Below are 15345 nucleotides of genomic sequence, written 5' to 3'. Positions count from 1 at the left end.
TAGCCCCCCTTGCACCCCAACCTTCTCCTGCCCTTCCCAATCAATAACCTCAGTGTCCCAAGAGCCAGCTCTCCCTGCCCCCATAAAAGACCTCACAGAGGGACTTCCCTGGTGGTCCATTGGTTAAGACTCCACACGCCCAATGCAGGGGGCCAGGGTTCGATACCTGGTCAGGGAACTAGATCCCGCATGCCACAACTAAGAGCCTGCATACCGCAACGAAGATCCCGCATGCCACAACAAAGACCTGGTGCAGCCAAATAAATAAATATTAAAAAAAAAAAAAAAAGACCTCACAGAGTTTTCAGATTGGTGGCGGCCCCCCGGAAGTTGTGGGACATTCCCTGGGCTCCAGTCCTGGGGATGTTTATTCCCTGGCCAGAGGGTGAGAAATGAAAGACAGATGTTGCAATCCACTCCATCCACATCAGCTGCGTCATCCGAGGAGGGGGAGGGCTTGAGCGATTAGGTGGAGGGCAGGGGCAATGGTGGGACACCCAGACACGGAGCCGGCCAGCTTCATCAATTCTGACTCAGGACACCGAGCTCCCCACCTTCCGGCAGCCCGAGGAGATGAAGCAGCCCAGCCCATGTGCCCGGCCTCCCGCCCCTGATTTCACTTGATAGCAAACCAGAAACTGAAACAGGGTCAGGATTCCCGGCTTGAAGTCAGAGATGAGTCACTGCTAAGAGCAACTGCAGTAGCTGAGAAGGGGCACCAGAGAGGCAGGCAGGTGAGAGTGGGAGACAGGATGGTGGGTTCAAGGCATTTCTCCGGGGTAGCAGCCAGGGGAGGTGCTGGGAGGGGGCATCCTGGTCCTGAGGCTGCCGGGCAGGACCAGAGAGAGGCCCTGGGACTGCCGGCTGAAGAAGCCAGTTGGGGTGGCAAGAGGCCAACTTCCTTCTGTGCCAGGTGGTGTTTGTGACAAAGGGCAGGGCAGAGGGTGTAGGCTGGTTGGGAGGTGGCTGAGGACGCCTGGGGTCTCAGCTGGCCCTCATGTGATGCCCCTCCTGCCGCCCCCTCTCCAGCACATCTGAGGGTCCCGGTGGAACATGGCAAGAGGCATGGATGTGGTGGCCATGGACTGCGAGATGGTGGGGCTGGGGCCCTTCAAGGAGAGCGGCTTGGCTCGCTGCAGCCTCGTGGACTACCACGGCACCGTGCTCTACGACAAGTTCATCCGGCCCGAGGGCGAGATCACCGACTACAGAACCCCCGTCAGCGGGATCACGGTTCAGAACATGGAGGGGGCCACCCCGTTTGCCGTGGCCAGGCTGGAGGTAAGAGAAGGGCCATATGCCAGCCAGGCCAACACACATATACCCCCCCCCCCCACACACACACACATATACACTTCCCCGGCACCTCCCCTGGTTGCTGGAGCTGTGACATGTGACCCCAGCCATGTCAGATTCCCCGGCACCCGTGTGTGGGGAGCACCAGGGCATGAGAAACCCGTTGGTGTGTCCATCACATCCCTGAGGAGGCTTCCTGCCATCAGACAACCTTAGACTCGTGTCTGGGAGCAGTCTTCAGGGCATCTGGTCCACATTGCTGGTCTTACAATGGGGAAGCTGAGTCCTGCCTGCTGTTCCCTGCACACTGATTTGGGGGCTAGATTCCTCCTTCTTTCCTCTATACGCTGCCTCTGGGGAGCCCTGTGGGGGAAATGGGGGATGGGTCCTGGGTGGAGGCCCTCACTGGCTGGGCGCTTGGCAGGGCGCCCTCCTGGTCCTGAAGGACAGGCCAGCCAGAGCCCACTGAGCTCAGGGAGAGCTTGCTCCCAGACCCACCGCAGGCCATCCACTCATAGTGATGGGTGTGGCACACCAAAGTCTCCCATTCTCTTGCCCTTCAACTTGTTGTGACATCTCCAGTCTACTTTCAGTTTCTCTGAATCACTAGAAGAAAAGGAAACTCAACCACTCTAGAAGTGGTACCAGGGTTAGTCATTTCTGGGAAGGTGAACTCACCTTGCAGAAGTTCATGAAGAACACAAAGAACTGAGGTTCACCTCAATCCCACATACTGCGCACGTGCCAGGCTCCAGGTGCCGGAGATAAGCCCACAACAATAGCCCCTGTTTTCTGAGCACTGGCTACTCACTGGATGCTCTCCTGAGCTCCATCCAGGAGCTCATTCATGCCTCACAAAACAGTCTGCCAAAAGTGTCTTCAGGAGCTGTTAGCTCAGAGCTAAGAGCGCCAGGTTTGAATCCTGGCTTTGTTCCTTACCTGCTAAGTTACCTTGAGCAAGTTCCTCACCCTCTCTGTACCCCATTTCCCCACCTGGAAAAGAAAATGGGGGTGATGACAGCAGCAATCTCACAGGATTATTGTGAGGAACAGACATTGTGTGTCCCCATATTACAGATGAGGAAACTGAGGCTCTCTTGAACTAAATAGTGATTTGGTAGGGCTGCTGAAACAAAGTACCACAAAGTGGGTGGCTTAAACAACAGAAATGTCTTCTCTCACAGTTCTAGAGACTAGTTCTAGAAGTCCCAGATCAAGGTGTCAGCAGGGCTGGTTCCTTCTGAAGGCTGCAAGGGAAAACCTGTTCTGTGTCTCTCTCTTAGCTTCTGACAATTTGCTGGCCATCTTTGATGTTCCTTGGCTTGGAGAAATGTCACCCCAATCTTCGCCTTCATATTCACATGGCATTCTCCCTGTGTGCGTGTCTCACAAATTGCCCCTTTTTATAAGGACATCGGTTGTATTCGTTAGGGACTCAACCTATTCCATTATGACATCCTAACAATAACGTCTGCAATGACCCTATTTCCAAATAAGTCACATTTTGAGGTGGCTGGGGTTAGGATTTAAACAAATGAATTTGAGGGAGAACTCAATTCAACCCATAACACTAAGCAACTCGCACAAGTTCAGATAACTAGAATGTGGAAGGCTCGAAACCTCTAGAGCTGTGTGTCCAGTAGGGTCCCACCAGTTAGGGGTGACAGGTGAGCACCTGAAAAGTGGCTGGTCTGTCTGAACTGAGATGTGCTGTAAGTGTAAAATATGCACTGGATTTCAAAGACTTGATTGAAAAAAGAACCATAAAGTACTTCGATAATTTTAAAATATAGATTATATGTAGGATGGTAGTATTTTTATATATTAGGTTAAATAAAACATTAAAACTAATTTCACCTATTTCTCTTTACCTTTTAAAATATGGCTGGTGATGATTTAAAATTACCTATGTGGCTCACGTTATGTTTCCTTCTCTTGGACAGCACTGTTCTAGAGGTACTAAGAGGGTACTAAGGAGCCCTGAGGAGGGGGCAGAGTACATCAGGGTGGTCCTGGAAAGGCTCCATGAGGCTGGTGCTATTTGCCAAAGGGGAGGGAGGATTCTGTTTATGCAACTCAGTGGGCCATAGAGAGCCACTGAGATTCTTGAGTAAGAGCATGGCAGGATCAAAACCACTGTCAAGAAGACCTGAACGGGGCTGCTGGGGAGATGGATGGGAGTGAGGAAAGAGATGGCAGCAGAGAGAAGAGTCAGAGACCCCAGGGAGCAGTGCCTTAGTCATCAGTAGCATCCAGAGGATCGGAAAGAAGGAAACGTTAGGACAGAGGAGGACAAAGGTGAGTCACCAAGAAGGGGAGGGCAACACGAAGAAAGGTGGGGTGGTTTAGGTGCCGATGGGAGACCCAGGGATACTACATGGAGCTGCCCACACTCAGATCCCCACTGAGCAGTCAGGTGGGCCGCTTGGCCCCATCCCTTCTCCTCCTCCCCAGCCTCCCTCCCCATCCCAGCAGCAGAAAGGGCAGAAGAGAAATGCAATTCCCTGGACGCCCTCCAGCACTGGCCTGGGAGTCAGGACACCTCGGTCCTCATCCAGACTTGGTGCCAAAATGCTTTTGTTTCTCAGTTGGAGATTATGCCGGGCCCTTCCAGTGTGTAACATGGAGTGCCGTCCGGAGTAGCCACTTAACAGCTGTTCGAGGAGGGAGGCTTGGATCTAAAGACCGGGCAGCTCTTTGGAACCGCACCTGCGGTTCACATTTCCTGCTCGATCACTTCCTGGTTTGTGTGACCTTTGGCAAGTTACTGAAACTTTCTGAGCCTGAGTTTTCTCATCGGTGAAGGGGGAGTACTAATGCCTCCTTCCTGGCCTTGTGTAGGTTGGGTGTAGTGATGTGGTCTGTATCCCTAAGCACAGTGCCTGCTTCATGGCTGATGGTCATCAATGTGCCTGTGGAGAGAACAAGGCAGAAAGTCAAATTTTACATCCCGTCCCCTCTCCAACTTCCCTTGAGAACCTCGGTCTTAGATTCTGGCCCTCGTTTTCTGCCTGCTGCACAATGTATGCTCCCTGCCCATGTCTTCTACCCTGCTGCCAGAGACACTTCCCCAGGCCTGGCTCAGATCATAGCCCCCGCTCCCATCCCCACCCCCTGGTTCAAATACCTCCAAGGCTCCCATTGCCTAAGGTCCGGCAACCCAACGTCCATGGTCCTCTAAATACCACCTACCTACCTTTTCTGCCTTCTCTCTCAGCTCAGCCATCGCCCGCTGTGCTTCAGACCCAACCCTACTCTCTCCCATCCCCCATCCCTTTCCCTAGAAATACTGCCATTCTGGCAGGCCCAGGCCAGAGGAGTCCTGTGTGATGCCCTGCCCGACCCCCTCACCCTCCCCATCCCCAACTCTACCCCCCTGGGGGTCTCACCCTCCTTGCTATAGCCCACACACTTCCTTTCTTTCTTTGGCCGCGCCGCGTGGCTTTCGGGATCTTAGTTCCCCAACCAGGGATAGAACCCGTGCCCCCTGCAGTGGAAGCACTGAGTCCTAACCACTGGACCGCCAGGGAATTCCCATAGCCCACACACTTGAGAGCTTGCCTAGCCACACACACGGGTCTGTCTAGCTCCACAGCTCCTGCCATGTACTTTATCTGCCCCAGGCTGGATACTGTGCTTTGAACATAGAAGGTGCCCTGAGAATGTTGGTGGGATTGGAGTTGAATTGATTTTCACAATATAGGAGTTCTGGCAGCTGCGTGGAAGAGAATTGCCTCTGCCCTCGTGTTGGCCTTTGCTGTCAAGATACAGTAATACACGTACAGCCCAGGGGGCAGGGAGCAAGCACTGTCTTGATTTATTTTTTTTAAATATTTATTTATTTATTTTATTATTTATTACTTATTTTGGCTGCGCTGGATCTTCGTTGCGGCGTGCGGGATCTTTAGTTGGGGCATGTGGACTTTTAGCACACTGTCTTTAGACTTGGCTGGATGTGGGATCAATCCCAGCTCTGCCACCTGATTGCCCTGTGTCCTCCGGCTTGTTGCTAAACCTCTCTGTGGCCCTCAGTAGGATCCTCTGTAACACAGGGGTGATGAAGCAGCACAGGTGTATCCAGCATCACGTCCAGGCCCTGTTCTAAGCACTTTTCATACCCCACTACCTTTACACCCCACCACAACCCCAGGAGGTAGTTAACTAGTATCATCACCCCATTTCGCAGATGAGCAAACTTAGGCACAAGGCTGAGCAAATTGTCCAAGAAAGGGGTGGAGCAGAGACTCAACTTCTGGCCCGAGGGCTTGCTTTGTGATGTTCTGATCCTGTGATCAAAGTGTGTAAATGCGCGCTGTGAATGCTAAGTGCTTGATGTACGAACAGGTAGTGTCGGCGCAGCGTGGGAGTGAAGCTGTGGTTATGAGGCAACCGCCATCATCTGTTTTCACAAACAAGGACACTGAGGCACCTTGACCTCACTCATCACCCACAGTATTTTTTTTTTTATAAATTTATTTATTTATTTATTTTTGGATGTGTTGGGTCTTAGTTTCTGTGCAAGGGCTTTCTCCAGTTGCGGCGAGCGGGGGCCACTCTTCATCGCGGTGCACGGGCCTCTCACTGTCGCGGCCTCTCCCGCTGCGGAGCGCAGGCTCCAGACGCGCAGGCTCAGCAGTTGTGGCTCACGGGCCTAGCCGCTCCGCGGCATGTGGGATCTTCCCAGACCGGGGCACGAACCCGTGTCCCCTGCATTGGCAGGCGGACTTCTAACCACTGCGCCACCAGGGAAGCCCCATCACCCACAGTATTTTAATCCCGAAGACCAGGCTCACAGATCCCAAGCTGTGCTGGGGAGCCCCCAAAGGGCAGAAGCCTATTAGCCATTTATCAGATCCCACAAGTCAGGTGACACCTCTCAGCCGAGCCACCAGCTCACCAGGCATTGGTTTCTTGCAGGCCTTTTTCAAAGGTGGCTCGCCAGCCTGTCTCTTCCTGCAAGTGGGCCCGGCTAGCAGTGAGCCATAGACCAGGCCATAGAAGCCAGGCCGGCTCCAGGGAGCCACGGAGCGCCCCAGTCCACCCAGGGCCCATGCAGCCACGAGGCCCTAGGATTTTGAGGGGGCTCCCCTCACCCCCTTTTCTGTTTTTTATTTTTTGTAATGGGATGACATTGCTTTTATAATGCAAGGTAACTGCCTTGTTATCTTCTGACGCCTATACGTCTCACTGTCATCCAGCACGGTGGTTCTCAGTGCACTGTGATTTTGCCCCCAAGGGCAAATCTGGAGGCGATATCTGGAGGCATTTAGCAATATCTGGAGGCATTTCTTTTTTTCTTTTTCTTTTTTTTTTTTTTACAGTAAGATCAGATATTTTTATTTTATTTTATTTTATATTTATTTTTTAAACATCTTTATTGGAGTATAATTGCTTTGCAATGGTGTGTTAGTTTCTGCTTTATAACAAAGTGAATCAGTTATACATATACATATGTCCCCATATCTCTTCCCTCTTGCGTCTCCCTCCCTCCCACCCTCCCTATCCCACCCCTCTAGGTGGTCACAAAGCACCGAGCTGATCTCCCTGTGCTATGCGGCTGCTTCCCACTAGCTATCTATTTTACGTTTGGCAGTGTATATATGTCCATGCCACTGTCTCACTTTGTCCCAGCTTACCCTTCCCCCTCCCCGTATCCTCAAGTCCATTCTCTAGTAGGTCTGCATCTTTATTCCCGTCTTGCCCCTAGGTTCTTCTGACCATTTTTTTTTCTTTCTTTTTTTTTTTAGATTCCATGTATATGTGTTAGCATACGGTATTTGTTTTTCTCTTTCTGACTTACTTCACTCTGTATGACAGTCTCTAGGTCCATCCACCTCACTACAAATAACTCAGTTTCGTTCCTTTTTATGGCTGAGTAATATTCCATTGTATATATGTGCCACATCTTCTTTATTCATTCATCTATTGATGGACACTTAGTTTGCTTCCATGTCCTGGCTATTGTAAATAGAGCTGCAATGAACATTGTGGTACATGACTCTTTTTGAATTACGGTTTTCTCAGGGTATATGCCCAGTAGTGGGATTGCTGGGTCGTATGGTAGTTCTATTTTTAGTTTTTTAAGGAACCTCCATACTGTTCTCCATAGTGGCTGTATCAATTTACATTCCCACCAACAGTGCAAGAGGATTTGGAGGCATTTCTTTTTTTAAAAATTTATTTATTTATTTATGGCTGTGTTGGGTCTTCGTTTCTGTGCGAGGGCTTTCTCTAGCTGCGGCGAGCGGGGGCCACTCTTCATCGCGGTGCGCGGGCCTCTCACTATCGCGGCCTCTCTTGTTGCGGAGCACAGGCTCCGGACGCGCAGGCTCAGTAGTGGAGGCATTCCTGATTGTCACAAGTGAGGTGCGGAAGGCTGCTACTGACATCCAGTGGCTTGAGGCCAGGGATGGTGCTGAACATCCTACAATGCACAGGACACACACTCACACCAAAGGAGTATCTGGCCCCAAATGTTAGTAGTTCCAAGGCTGAGAACCCTGTTCTACAGAGAGCCCCACAAATCAGACTGTCAGCACAGGAAGGAACCGGCGAGGAGACCAAGGTCCAGAGAGGGGCAGTGACTTGCTAAGGACACACAGTAAGCTGGGCTACAACTCAGTGCTCGGATGCAGGGCTCTCACCTGACAAGTCAATGCTCTTTTAATTCATTTTTTAATCTAACGGTAATTGTCCATAGACTGTAACTCATTTTGTAAGTAAATGCTCTTTTAATGTTAACCTGGTATGCTGAGTAGCATCCACCCCATGACTGGGATTGGGGAATGATAATGACACTCTTAGTTTGCAAATAAAGAAACTAAATCTTGTGTGGCATCGTGGTTTAGGTGGGAAACAGAAAGGAAGCCACAGTAGCTTGTGAACAGGGACTGGTTTCAGCTGTACCAAGTGCTGTAGCCCTTGCCTGGGTTGAAGTGCCCTGTCGGGGCCCCGCCACCTGGCAGGTCTCTCTGGGGCTCAGCCAGATGGAGGAGGATGACTTCGTCATCCAGGTTTACCCCAGGTAAGCAGACAGAAGCTGGGGGCAGGGGCACCCAGAGAGCTTGGCAGGGGACAGAAGGAAAGAGGGGGACCAGGGCCACTCCTGAAGATGACAGTAGGGGACCTGGGCCTCCACAAGGGCAACATTCTTCAGAGTCCCTTATAATCATGTCTCCTGGCAGCCAGGAATGAATGAACAGACAGATGGAAGAATGGATGCATGATGGGAGCAGCGGGCTCTAAGGGGCTGTACAGGCATCGGTGCCGGGATTTCCAAACTTGGCAGATGGGAAGAATACCCTGGAACATTTGCTAATGCCCCTCCCCTGGCGATGTTGATTCCGCAGGTCTGGAGTAGCGCCCTGCCCTCTGGATTTCTAACAAGGGTCTCGGGTGATTTTTTTGATCAGGCCTGGGAAATACTTGGACTAGAGGGAAAACACAGTGGAAAGAGAATTCGGGCAGACACCAGGGCCTGTCACTCCTCTGCGTGTGACATGGGTACACACCACTGGCACCCCCCTTTCCCTGTTGGTAAGATGGTATGACAATCCCCGCCTCACAGGGGCCATATTCCTGATTCAAGAAATCTTCAGTGAGTGCCGTCATGGGCCCAGCAGTAGAAATTATTAATTTCCACCCTGAAATTAATAATGCTAATATAATCCCTAGGTTCTCAGTAGGTAGTAATAACAACAACTGTGATAATAGTGACAGGGTCAGGCAGATCCGGACACCGCATCTCAGCAATCAACTCACCAGCTGTGTGACCTGTGCAAGCCTCTTACCCTCTCTGATCCACAACCCCCTTCACTATAAAATGACACTAAGAATATTCTTGTTGGGCTTCCCTGGTGGCGCAGTGGTTGAGAATCCGCCTGCCAATGTAGGGGACACGGGTTCGAGCCCTGGTCTGGGAAGATCCCACATGCCGCGGAGCAACTGGGCCCGTGAGCCACAACTACTGAGCCTGTGTGTCTGGAGCCTGTGCTCCGCAACAAGAGAGGCCACGACAGTGAGAGGCCCGCGCACAGCAATGAAGAGTGGCCCCCGCTCGCCGCAACTAGAGAAAGCCCTCGCACAGAAACGAAGACCCAACACAGCCAAAAATAAATAAATAAATTAAAAAAATTAAAATTAAAATTAAAAAAAAAAAAGAATATTCTTGTTGAGAGGCCCCATGATGAGGTGAGGAATGAGGAAAGTACCTGGCCCAGTGCCAGGCAATGAGAACAGATCGATGAATGTCCCTTTCCCCCAACCACTCCAGTTCTTTCCAGGAATTTGAGCCTCCCTCCCCTGTGTTTGACACACCTGCCTCATGACACCGATTCAGGGCCGGTCCGAAGCCAGCAGGTCACACAGCCCTGAGGCCCATCCAGCTGGCACCTCCACGCCACCCTGGGTTTCCCTCCCAGCCCTGCCACAGAAAGTCCATGGAGCCTCACCTCTCCAGGCCCTCACCTTACAAATGGGGAAACTGAAGCCCAGAGACCGTCTTCGACCTCCCTGAGACCACATAGCGAGTCCCAGTAGCCTTTCCCTGCCCGGTGCCCAGCATCTTTGTCCTGAAGAGTTGGCATCTCTCTGCTAAACAGACTGTTCTCCTCCTTTCCCTACTTCTTCCTTCCTTCTGCTTGTCTACCTCTTATTTTATTTGTCTCATGATGAGTCTCATGGTCCTGAATGTACCCCTCTCCCCCCGCCACCACCGGGACCCTGGGGCTCAGGAAGTGATGAATTTCCCAGGAATCTACCTCACAATGACTCGGCCCTCTTCCGCCTGGGACCGGCTGCTGTGGCTGACTCTGGGGTGGCACAGTCCCCTCAGAGCTTTGTGTGAACTGGGCCTGAGTCAGCTCATAGACAGGAAAACAGGCCCCATTGTTCAGAAACATAAAGGATGTCAGCAAGGAAAGGCGTGTGACCCACAGCTGCCCAGCACAGCCACAGCCACTGGCCCTGGGCCTCTACCCCTCCCCTGCGTGCTGCCCGAGCCGTTTCCTCCACACGTAGGATTCCCCTCGAGCCGCTGCTCTGAGGTCGTGCACCCTTACTACTCAGGGTGACCCACAGACCAGCAGCATCAGAACCACCTGTTAGAAATGCAGAATCCCACATTCGAATCCAGATTTTGGTGAGATTCACCAGGGGATTCCTCAGCCCAAGTGTGACAAGAACTGGTGTCCCTCAGGAGTGGCCCAGCTTTATTCTTTGAGTGCTTTCCCCAGTCCCTAGGTTGGGCTGTCCGGAGGAGGACCCCAACAAAACCACAGTACTGGTGGGGCAGGCTGGTGACATTACGTGTTGACGGTGGATGGACCGACTCTGCCTCCAGTGCTGTGACCGTGGACAGGTCACCTCACTTCTTGGAGCCTTAGCTTCTTTCTGCAGAGTGGCCACAAGGGGGAGCAAGTCAAACGCCCCACGGGATGTCTGGGGAAGCTACTGGAAGCAGAAGCAGGACACGGGACGGTGTTAGCCATCCAGAGGGCTCCTTCCTGGGGCACAGAGGAAGAGATGAAGGCTGCCGGAGAGCTGTCCTAGTTGGGCCTGAGATGGCCATGAGCTGCCCTTCAGCTGGCGCCTGGTACAGCTCGCCCCAAGGTCCCCCTTCCGTCCTCCCCAGTGGCAGCCAAGGGAAGGAAAGGTGACCCGCCTGTGTGGCCAGTGATTGAGGCTCTCCATAGGGCCACCGTGGGAGAGGAGGTGAGAATGGAGGCCTGGGCGTACGTGCAGGGCACAGGACTGGGGCACCCTGAGGGTTGCCCTCTGCAGCTTGGCCGCTGGGCTGATGGAGGCCTGGAGCAGGCAGCTCTTTCAGCATAATGTGGTGGTGATAAGCAGGCTTTGAGGGCTGGCCCTGCCACGAACTAGCCGTGTGACTTGTCCCAGTTATCTAGTGACGCTTAGCACGTCACCCCAAAACGTAGTGCTCCAAACAGTGTCAATACTTACGTCGCTCAGGCATCTGCAATCTGGGCAGGGCTCGGCAGAAGGGGACAGCTGGTTGGCTGAGGCACCCGGCAGGCCCAGGATTAGAATCACAGGATGGTTCGCTCACCCACCTGTGCCGTGGCTGGCGCTGGGGCTCCTTGGGCACAGCTCCCTACCTCAGGGTGGTCTCCCCACCATGGTGGCTTCAGGGTAACTCAGGGCTCCCGGGACACTGGCCCCATAGAGAGATCAGAAGTCACACAGCCCGGCCCATATTCAAGGTGAGGGGAATTAGACTCCATCTTTTCTGTGAGGAGTGTCAAGGAATCTGCAAATATTTTAAGTTCATCAGAGTCACCTTGAGTAAATTACTCCACTTCTTAGCACTTTAGTTTTTTCAACTGCAAAATTCAGTTAAACACAACCCTCCCTCATAGCTGTATGGGTTTTCTATGGCTGCTATAACAAAACCGTAGACTTGGTGGTTTAAAAGGACGAAAATTTATTGTCTTACACTTCTGTGGTTCAGAAGTCTGATGTGGGTCTCACTGGGCTGAGATCAAGGTGTCAGTAGGGCCGTGTTCATTTCTGGAGCCTTTGGAGGGGGATCTGTTTCCTTGCCCTTTCCTGCTTCTATGGCTGCCCCTGTTCCTAACTCTCAGCCTCTTCCTCCACCTCCACAGCCAGAGGCAGCCTGGCAAGTTCACATGTCAGATCTCTCTGACCTCCACATATAAGGACCTTGTGATTATGCTGGGCCCACTCGGATCATCCAGAAACTCTCCCTACTTTAAGGCCATTTGATTAGCAACCTCAAGTCCATCTGCAACTTTAATTTTCCCTTGCTGTGTAACATGTTCACAGGGCCTGGGGATTAGGGAGTGGGCATCTCTGGGAGGTCAACCCGCCTGCCACAGGAGGGTTGTTAAAAGGATTAAACGACATAATGTATGTGATGCACAGCGAGTGCCTGGCTCATGAGACCATGGCCATTGCTATCACACAGAAACCACGGAAGGAGTTGGGATGGGCCTTCCGGCAGCACTAAACTGTTGAGGGTGAAGGGGCCTGGTCCAGTCTCCTCATTTTATCGATGATATATACGTTCCAAGCCCAGAAAGGCATGGTGATTTGCTCATAGTCACACAGCAAGTCCAGGAGGACTTTGCTCATAGTCACACAGCTCAGGCCAGCACCCCCCCCCCCACATGATGTCACCAAGTTGCCCCAGACCCACCCGAAGTACCCTGGGTGACGTTTAGGGTGCGTGTCTTCCTGGCCAGATCCTGCAGCTCCTGAAAGGCAAGCTGGTGGTGGGTCACGACCTGAAGCACGACTTCAAGGCGCTGAAGGAGAACATGAGCAACTACGCCATCTACGACACGGTCGCGGACAAGCTTCTTTGGCGCGAGGCCGGCCTGCTGTACTGCCGGCGCGTCTCCCTCCGCCTGCTGAGCCAGCGCCTCCTTGGGCGGCGCATCCAGGTGAGAACCACCCCCTTCCCAGGCTGGGGCCGGACTGCCGGCTCTGGGGGCCTGGCCCTTCCCGCTGGGACTGTAAAGTCTCCCAATAGCTCCGGAGCAAATATTTGGCCCCAAAGATGCTCAGCCTACCCTTAGTCCTGAGAGGCTGTGTGCTGTGAGAGGGGCGGGGTTTCTCCAGGAGGGCAGGGCGTTTATCTGAGAGCTGACCCACGAAGCCCTGGTAGAGTGAGGATGAGCGGCAGGGAAGGGAAGGCACCCAATCGAGGCGTTTTTGTGTGTTTTCAAAATCATGCCAGTTTCCCTGTGGGTAACTGAAGCTTAATCCCCCTGCCCAACTCTGCGAAATGGTGTAGAGCACAGAGCGCGGATGTATCCAGGGAGCCGCACTATTTACACACACCTCCCTTTCGGCAGGCACTGATGCTGCTCCCGCGGCCCTAATTCCTCAGCACTTGCAGCCACAGACAGAGCAGGCCCCCCCAGAGCCCCAGGCAGAAGCCTCTGGAATTGCCCCCCAGATAGGAAAGCGGCAGATATCCGATGAGGGGGGTTCCAAAAAGTGAGAGAGGGACCCTGAGCTCAAACCCACAGGCAAAGCAGTCTCCAGGAGCCGGCAGGCAGGCGTGTGCTGGGGGCTGGGAGCTCACCGGGGTGGAAGGGCCCAGGGAGGCGGGGTGGACACTAGGAGCTGCGGCCACACGTGGGCCCTTCCAGCTCCGCGGATGTTTATGAAGCACCTGCTCTGGGCCAGGCTGGACCAGAGGCTGAGCACCCGGGTGAGCAAGGCCCGGCCCATCCTTGAGAAACTCGTGGTTGAACGGAGGGTGGCCCGAGACCTGAGCATCAGCACATCTGTGGGGCGTGTCCACAGAGGGGAGGGGAGGTGTCCTGGAGCAGGGACGGAGGGCGGGGGGCAGGCAGGACACCAGGTCTGAGTGGAGTGTGATGGGGCCGTCTTAGTGGAGGAGGCAAGAGAGGGGGCGCCGGGGAGGGGAGAGCCTGAGCCCCAGCCTGAGGAGTTGGGGGCGGCTTGGCTGGGGAGCAGGAATGTGTAGGAGACAGGGGATGGGCCTGAGGTTGGGCCCCTCTGTTGGGCTTGTGGCACCAGGGACCGAGGACAGAGTGTCAGCACGTGGATTCACTGAAGAGCCCTGTTCTCCACGTGCTGAGCAAGGAGCCCCTTAGAGACATCTGTGTCCACATTCCTCAGTGCCCTGGGGCTCCCTGTGAGAAATGCTTCAGCCCCTCTGGGTCTGAGGCCAAGTCTGCAGTGCCCGGCCCACACCCAGCGGATCGTAAGCACCTGGAGGGCACAGCCTGGCCCTCAGGATGCTGGATTCTGTGCCTGGCCATGCCTGGGTCTAGTGCTAATGGGTGAAGCCAGGCCTGCTCCAGCCCCCTGCTGAGTCCAGGGTGTCAGAGGCCTGGGAAGACTCACCCACTGACCCACTTCAGCCCTGTAAGTCAGGGTGTGAGCAGGGAAGGCCCGGGTCACATGGGCGCCTGGATTCAGCCGCACCCCAATCCCCACTCTGTACCTGTGTCTGCAGGACAGTGTGTTGGGACACAACTCGGTGGAAGACGCCAGGGCAACAATGGAGCTCTACCGACTCTCCAGGAGAATTCGAGGACTATGAGGGCTGCCCGTCTGGTGGTATTCAGCACCCTCCCCAAGGACTACAGACCTTCGTCTCTTCAAAACAAAAATGCCCTTGCTTTTGGAAAATACATTTTTAGCAATAAAATGGCTCTATATTTTCTCTACTCCCTCGGATTCTCCTCTTGTCTTTTTCTTTCTTCTCTCTGAGCCAGGTGTCTGTGGACACCACCCAGCACTGAGAGGACAACGAACACTTGAGCCAGGACAGGGACAAGTGTCAATTTGCTTAACATCTTGAATCCTGTGGGTCCAGGAAGAAGTTCCTGTGACTTAATTAATACCCCTGCTTCGGGGCTTCCCTGGTGGCGCAGTGGTTGAGAATCTGCCTGCTAATGCAGGGGACACGGGTTCGAGCCCTGGTCCGGGAAAATCCCACGTGCCGCGGACCTGTGCACTACCACTACTGAGCCTGCGCTCTAGAGCCCACGAGCCACAACTACTGAAGCCCCCACGCCTAGAGCCCATGCTCCGCCCATGCTCCGCAACAAGAGGAGCCACTGCAATGAGAAGCCCGCACACCTCAACAAAGAGAAGCCCCCTCGCCGCAACTAGAGAAAGCCTGTGCACAGCAACGAAGACCCAATGCAGCCAAAAATAAATAAATAAAATAAATAAAAAATTAAAAAAAAAAACCCAACAACAACCCTGCCTCCACCTCCCTTTTCCAGTTGCATTTATTCCTGGGAGCGTGGCATTATTTTCTGGGGGTGACACCCACTCAGAGGTCCATTCATCCCATCTTGAAATTGGTTCCAGGGCACTGGTGAGCTTCCAGGCAAAGGTACAGGAGGAGTGATGGGTGCCACCCCTGGTGACCTTCAGCAAGTCATCCGTCTTCTCATTTGTAAAATAAGGAAGCAAAGATGGTGGACTCTGGAGTCTGTGGGAACTAGGTTGAAATTTGGGTTCTGCTATTTAGTAGCTGTGTGACCTAGGGCCAATTACTTAACCTCTCTGTGCCTCAGT

General features: G+C 53.3%; 1 protein-coding gene across 1 annotated transcript; it reads left to right on the top strand.

The window, feature by feature from the left end:
* Positions 1–481: 481 nt before the first annotated feature.
* Positions 482–14431, top strand: ISG20 (interferon stimulated exonuclease gene 20). Its single transcript, XM_061179964.1, has 4 exons — positions 482–734; positions 1030–1281; positions 12519–12719; positions 14270–14431. The coding sequence occupies exons 2-4, from the start codon at positions 1054–1056 to the stop codon at positions 14354–14356; spliced, it is 516 nt and encodes a 171-aa protein (XP_061035947.1). The 5' UTR covers positions 482–734; positions 1030–1053; the 3' UTR covers positions 14357–14431.
* The last annotated feature ends 914 nt before the right edge of the window (positions 14432–15345 follow it).

Source organism: Eubalaena glacialis, chromosome 2 (assembly GCF_028564815.1).
Source record: "Eubalaena glacialis isolate mEubGla1 chromosome 2, mEubGla1.1.hap2.+ XY, whole genome shotgun sequence".
Lineage (NCBI taxonomy): Eukaryota > Metazoa > Chordata > Mammalia > Artiodactyla > Balaenidae > Eubalaena > Eubalaena glacialis.
The sequence above is the reverse complement of the archived record's forward strand: the minus strand, read 5'-3'. Positions and strand labels throughout refer to the sequence as shown.

Excerpts from the sequence above, each read along its gene's own strand:
- ISG20 (XM_061179964.1), top strand. The coding sequence starts at position 1,054 with ATGGCAAGAGGCATGGATGTGGTGGCCATGGACTGCGAGATGGTGGGG. Across the intron at positions 1,282-12,518 it reads TTGCCGTGGCCAGGCTGGAG|ATCCTGCAGCTCCTGAAAGG; the intron begins GTAAGAGAAGGG and ends CTTCCTGGCCAG. Across the intron at positions 12,720-14,269 it reads TCCTTGGGCGGCGCATCCAG|GACAGTGTGTTGGGACACAA; the intron begins GTGAGAACCACC and ends CTGTGTCTGCAG.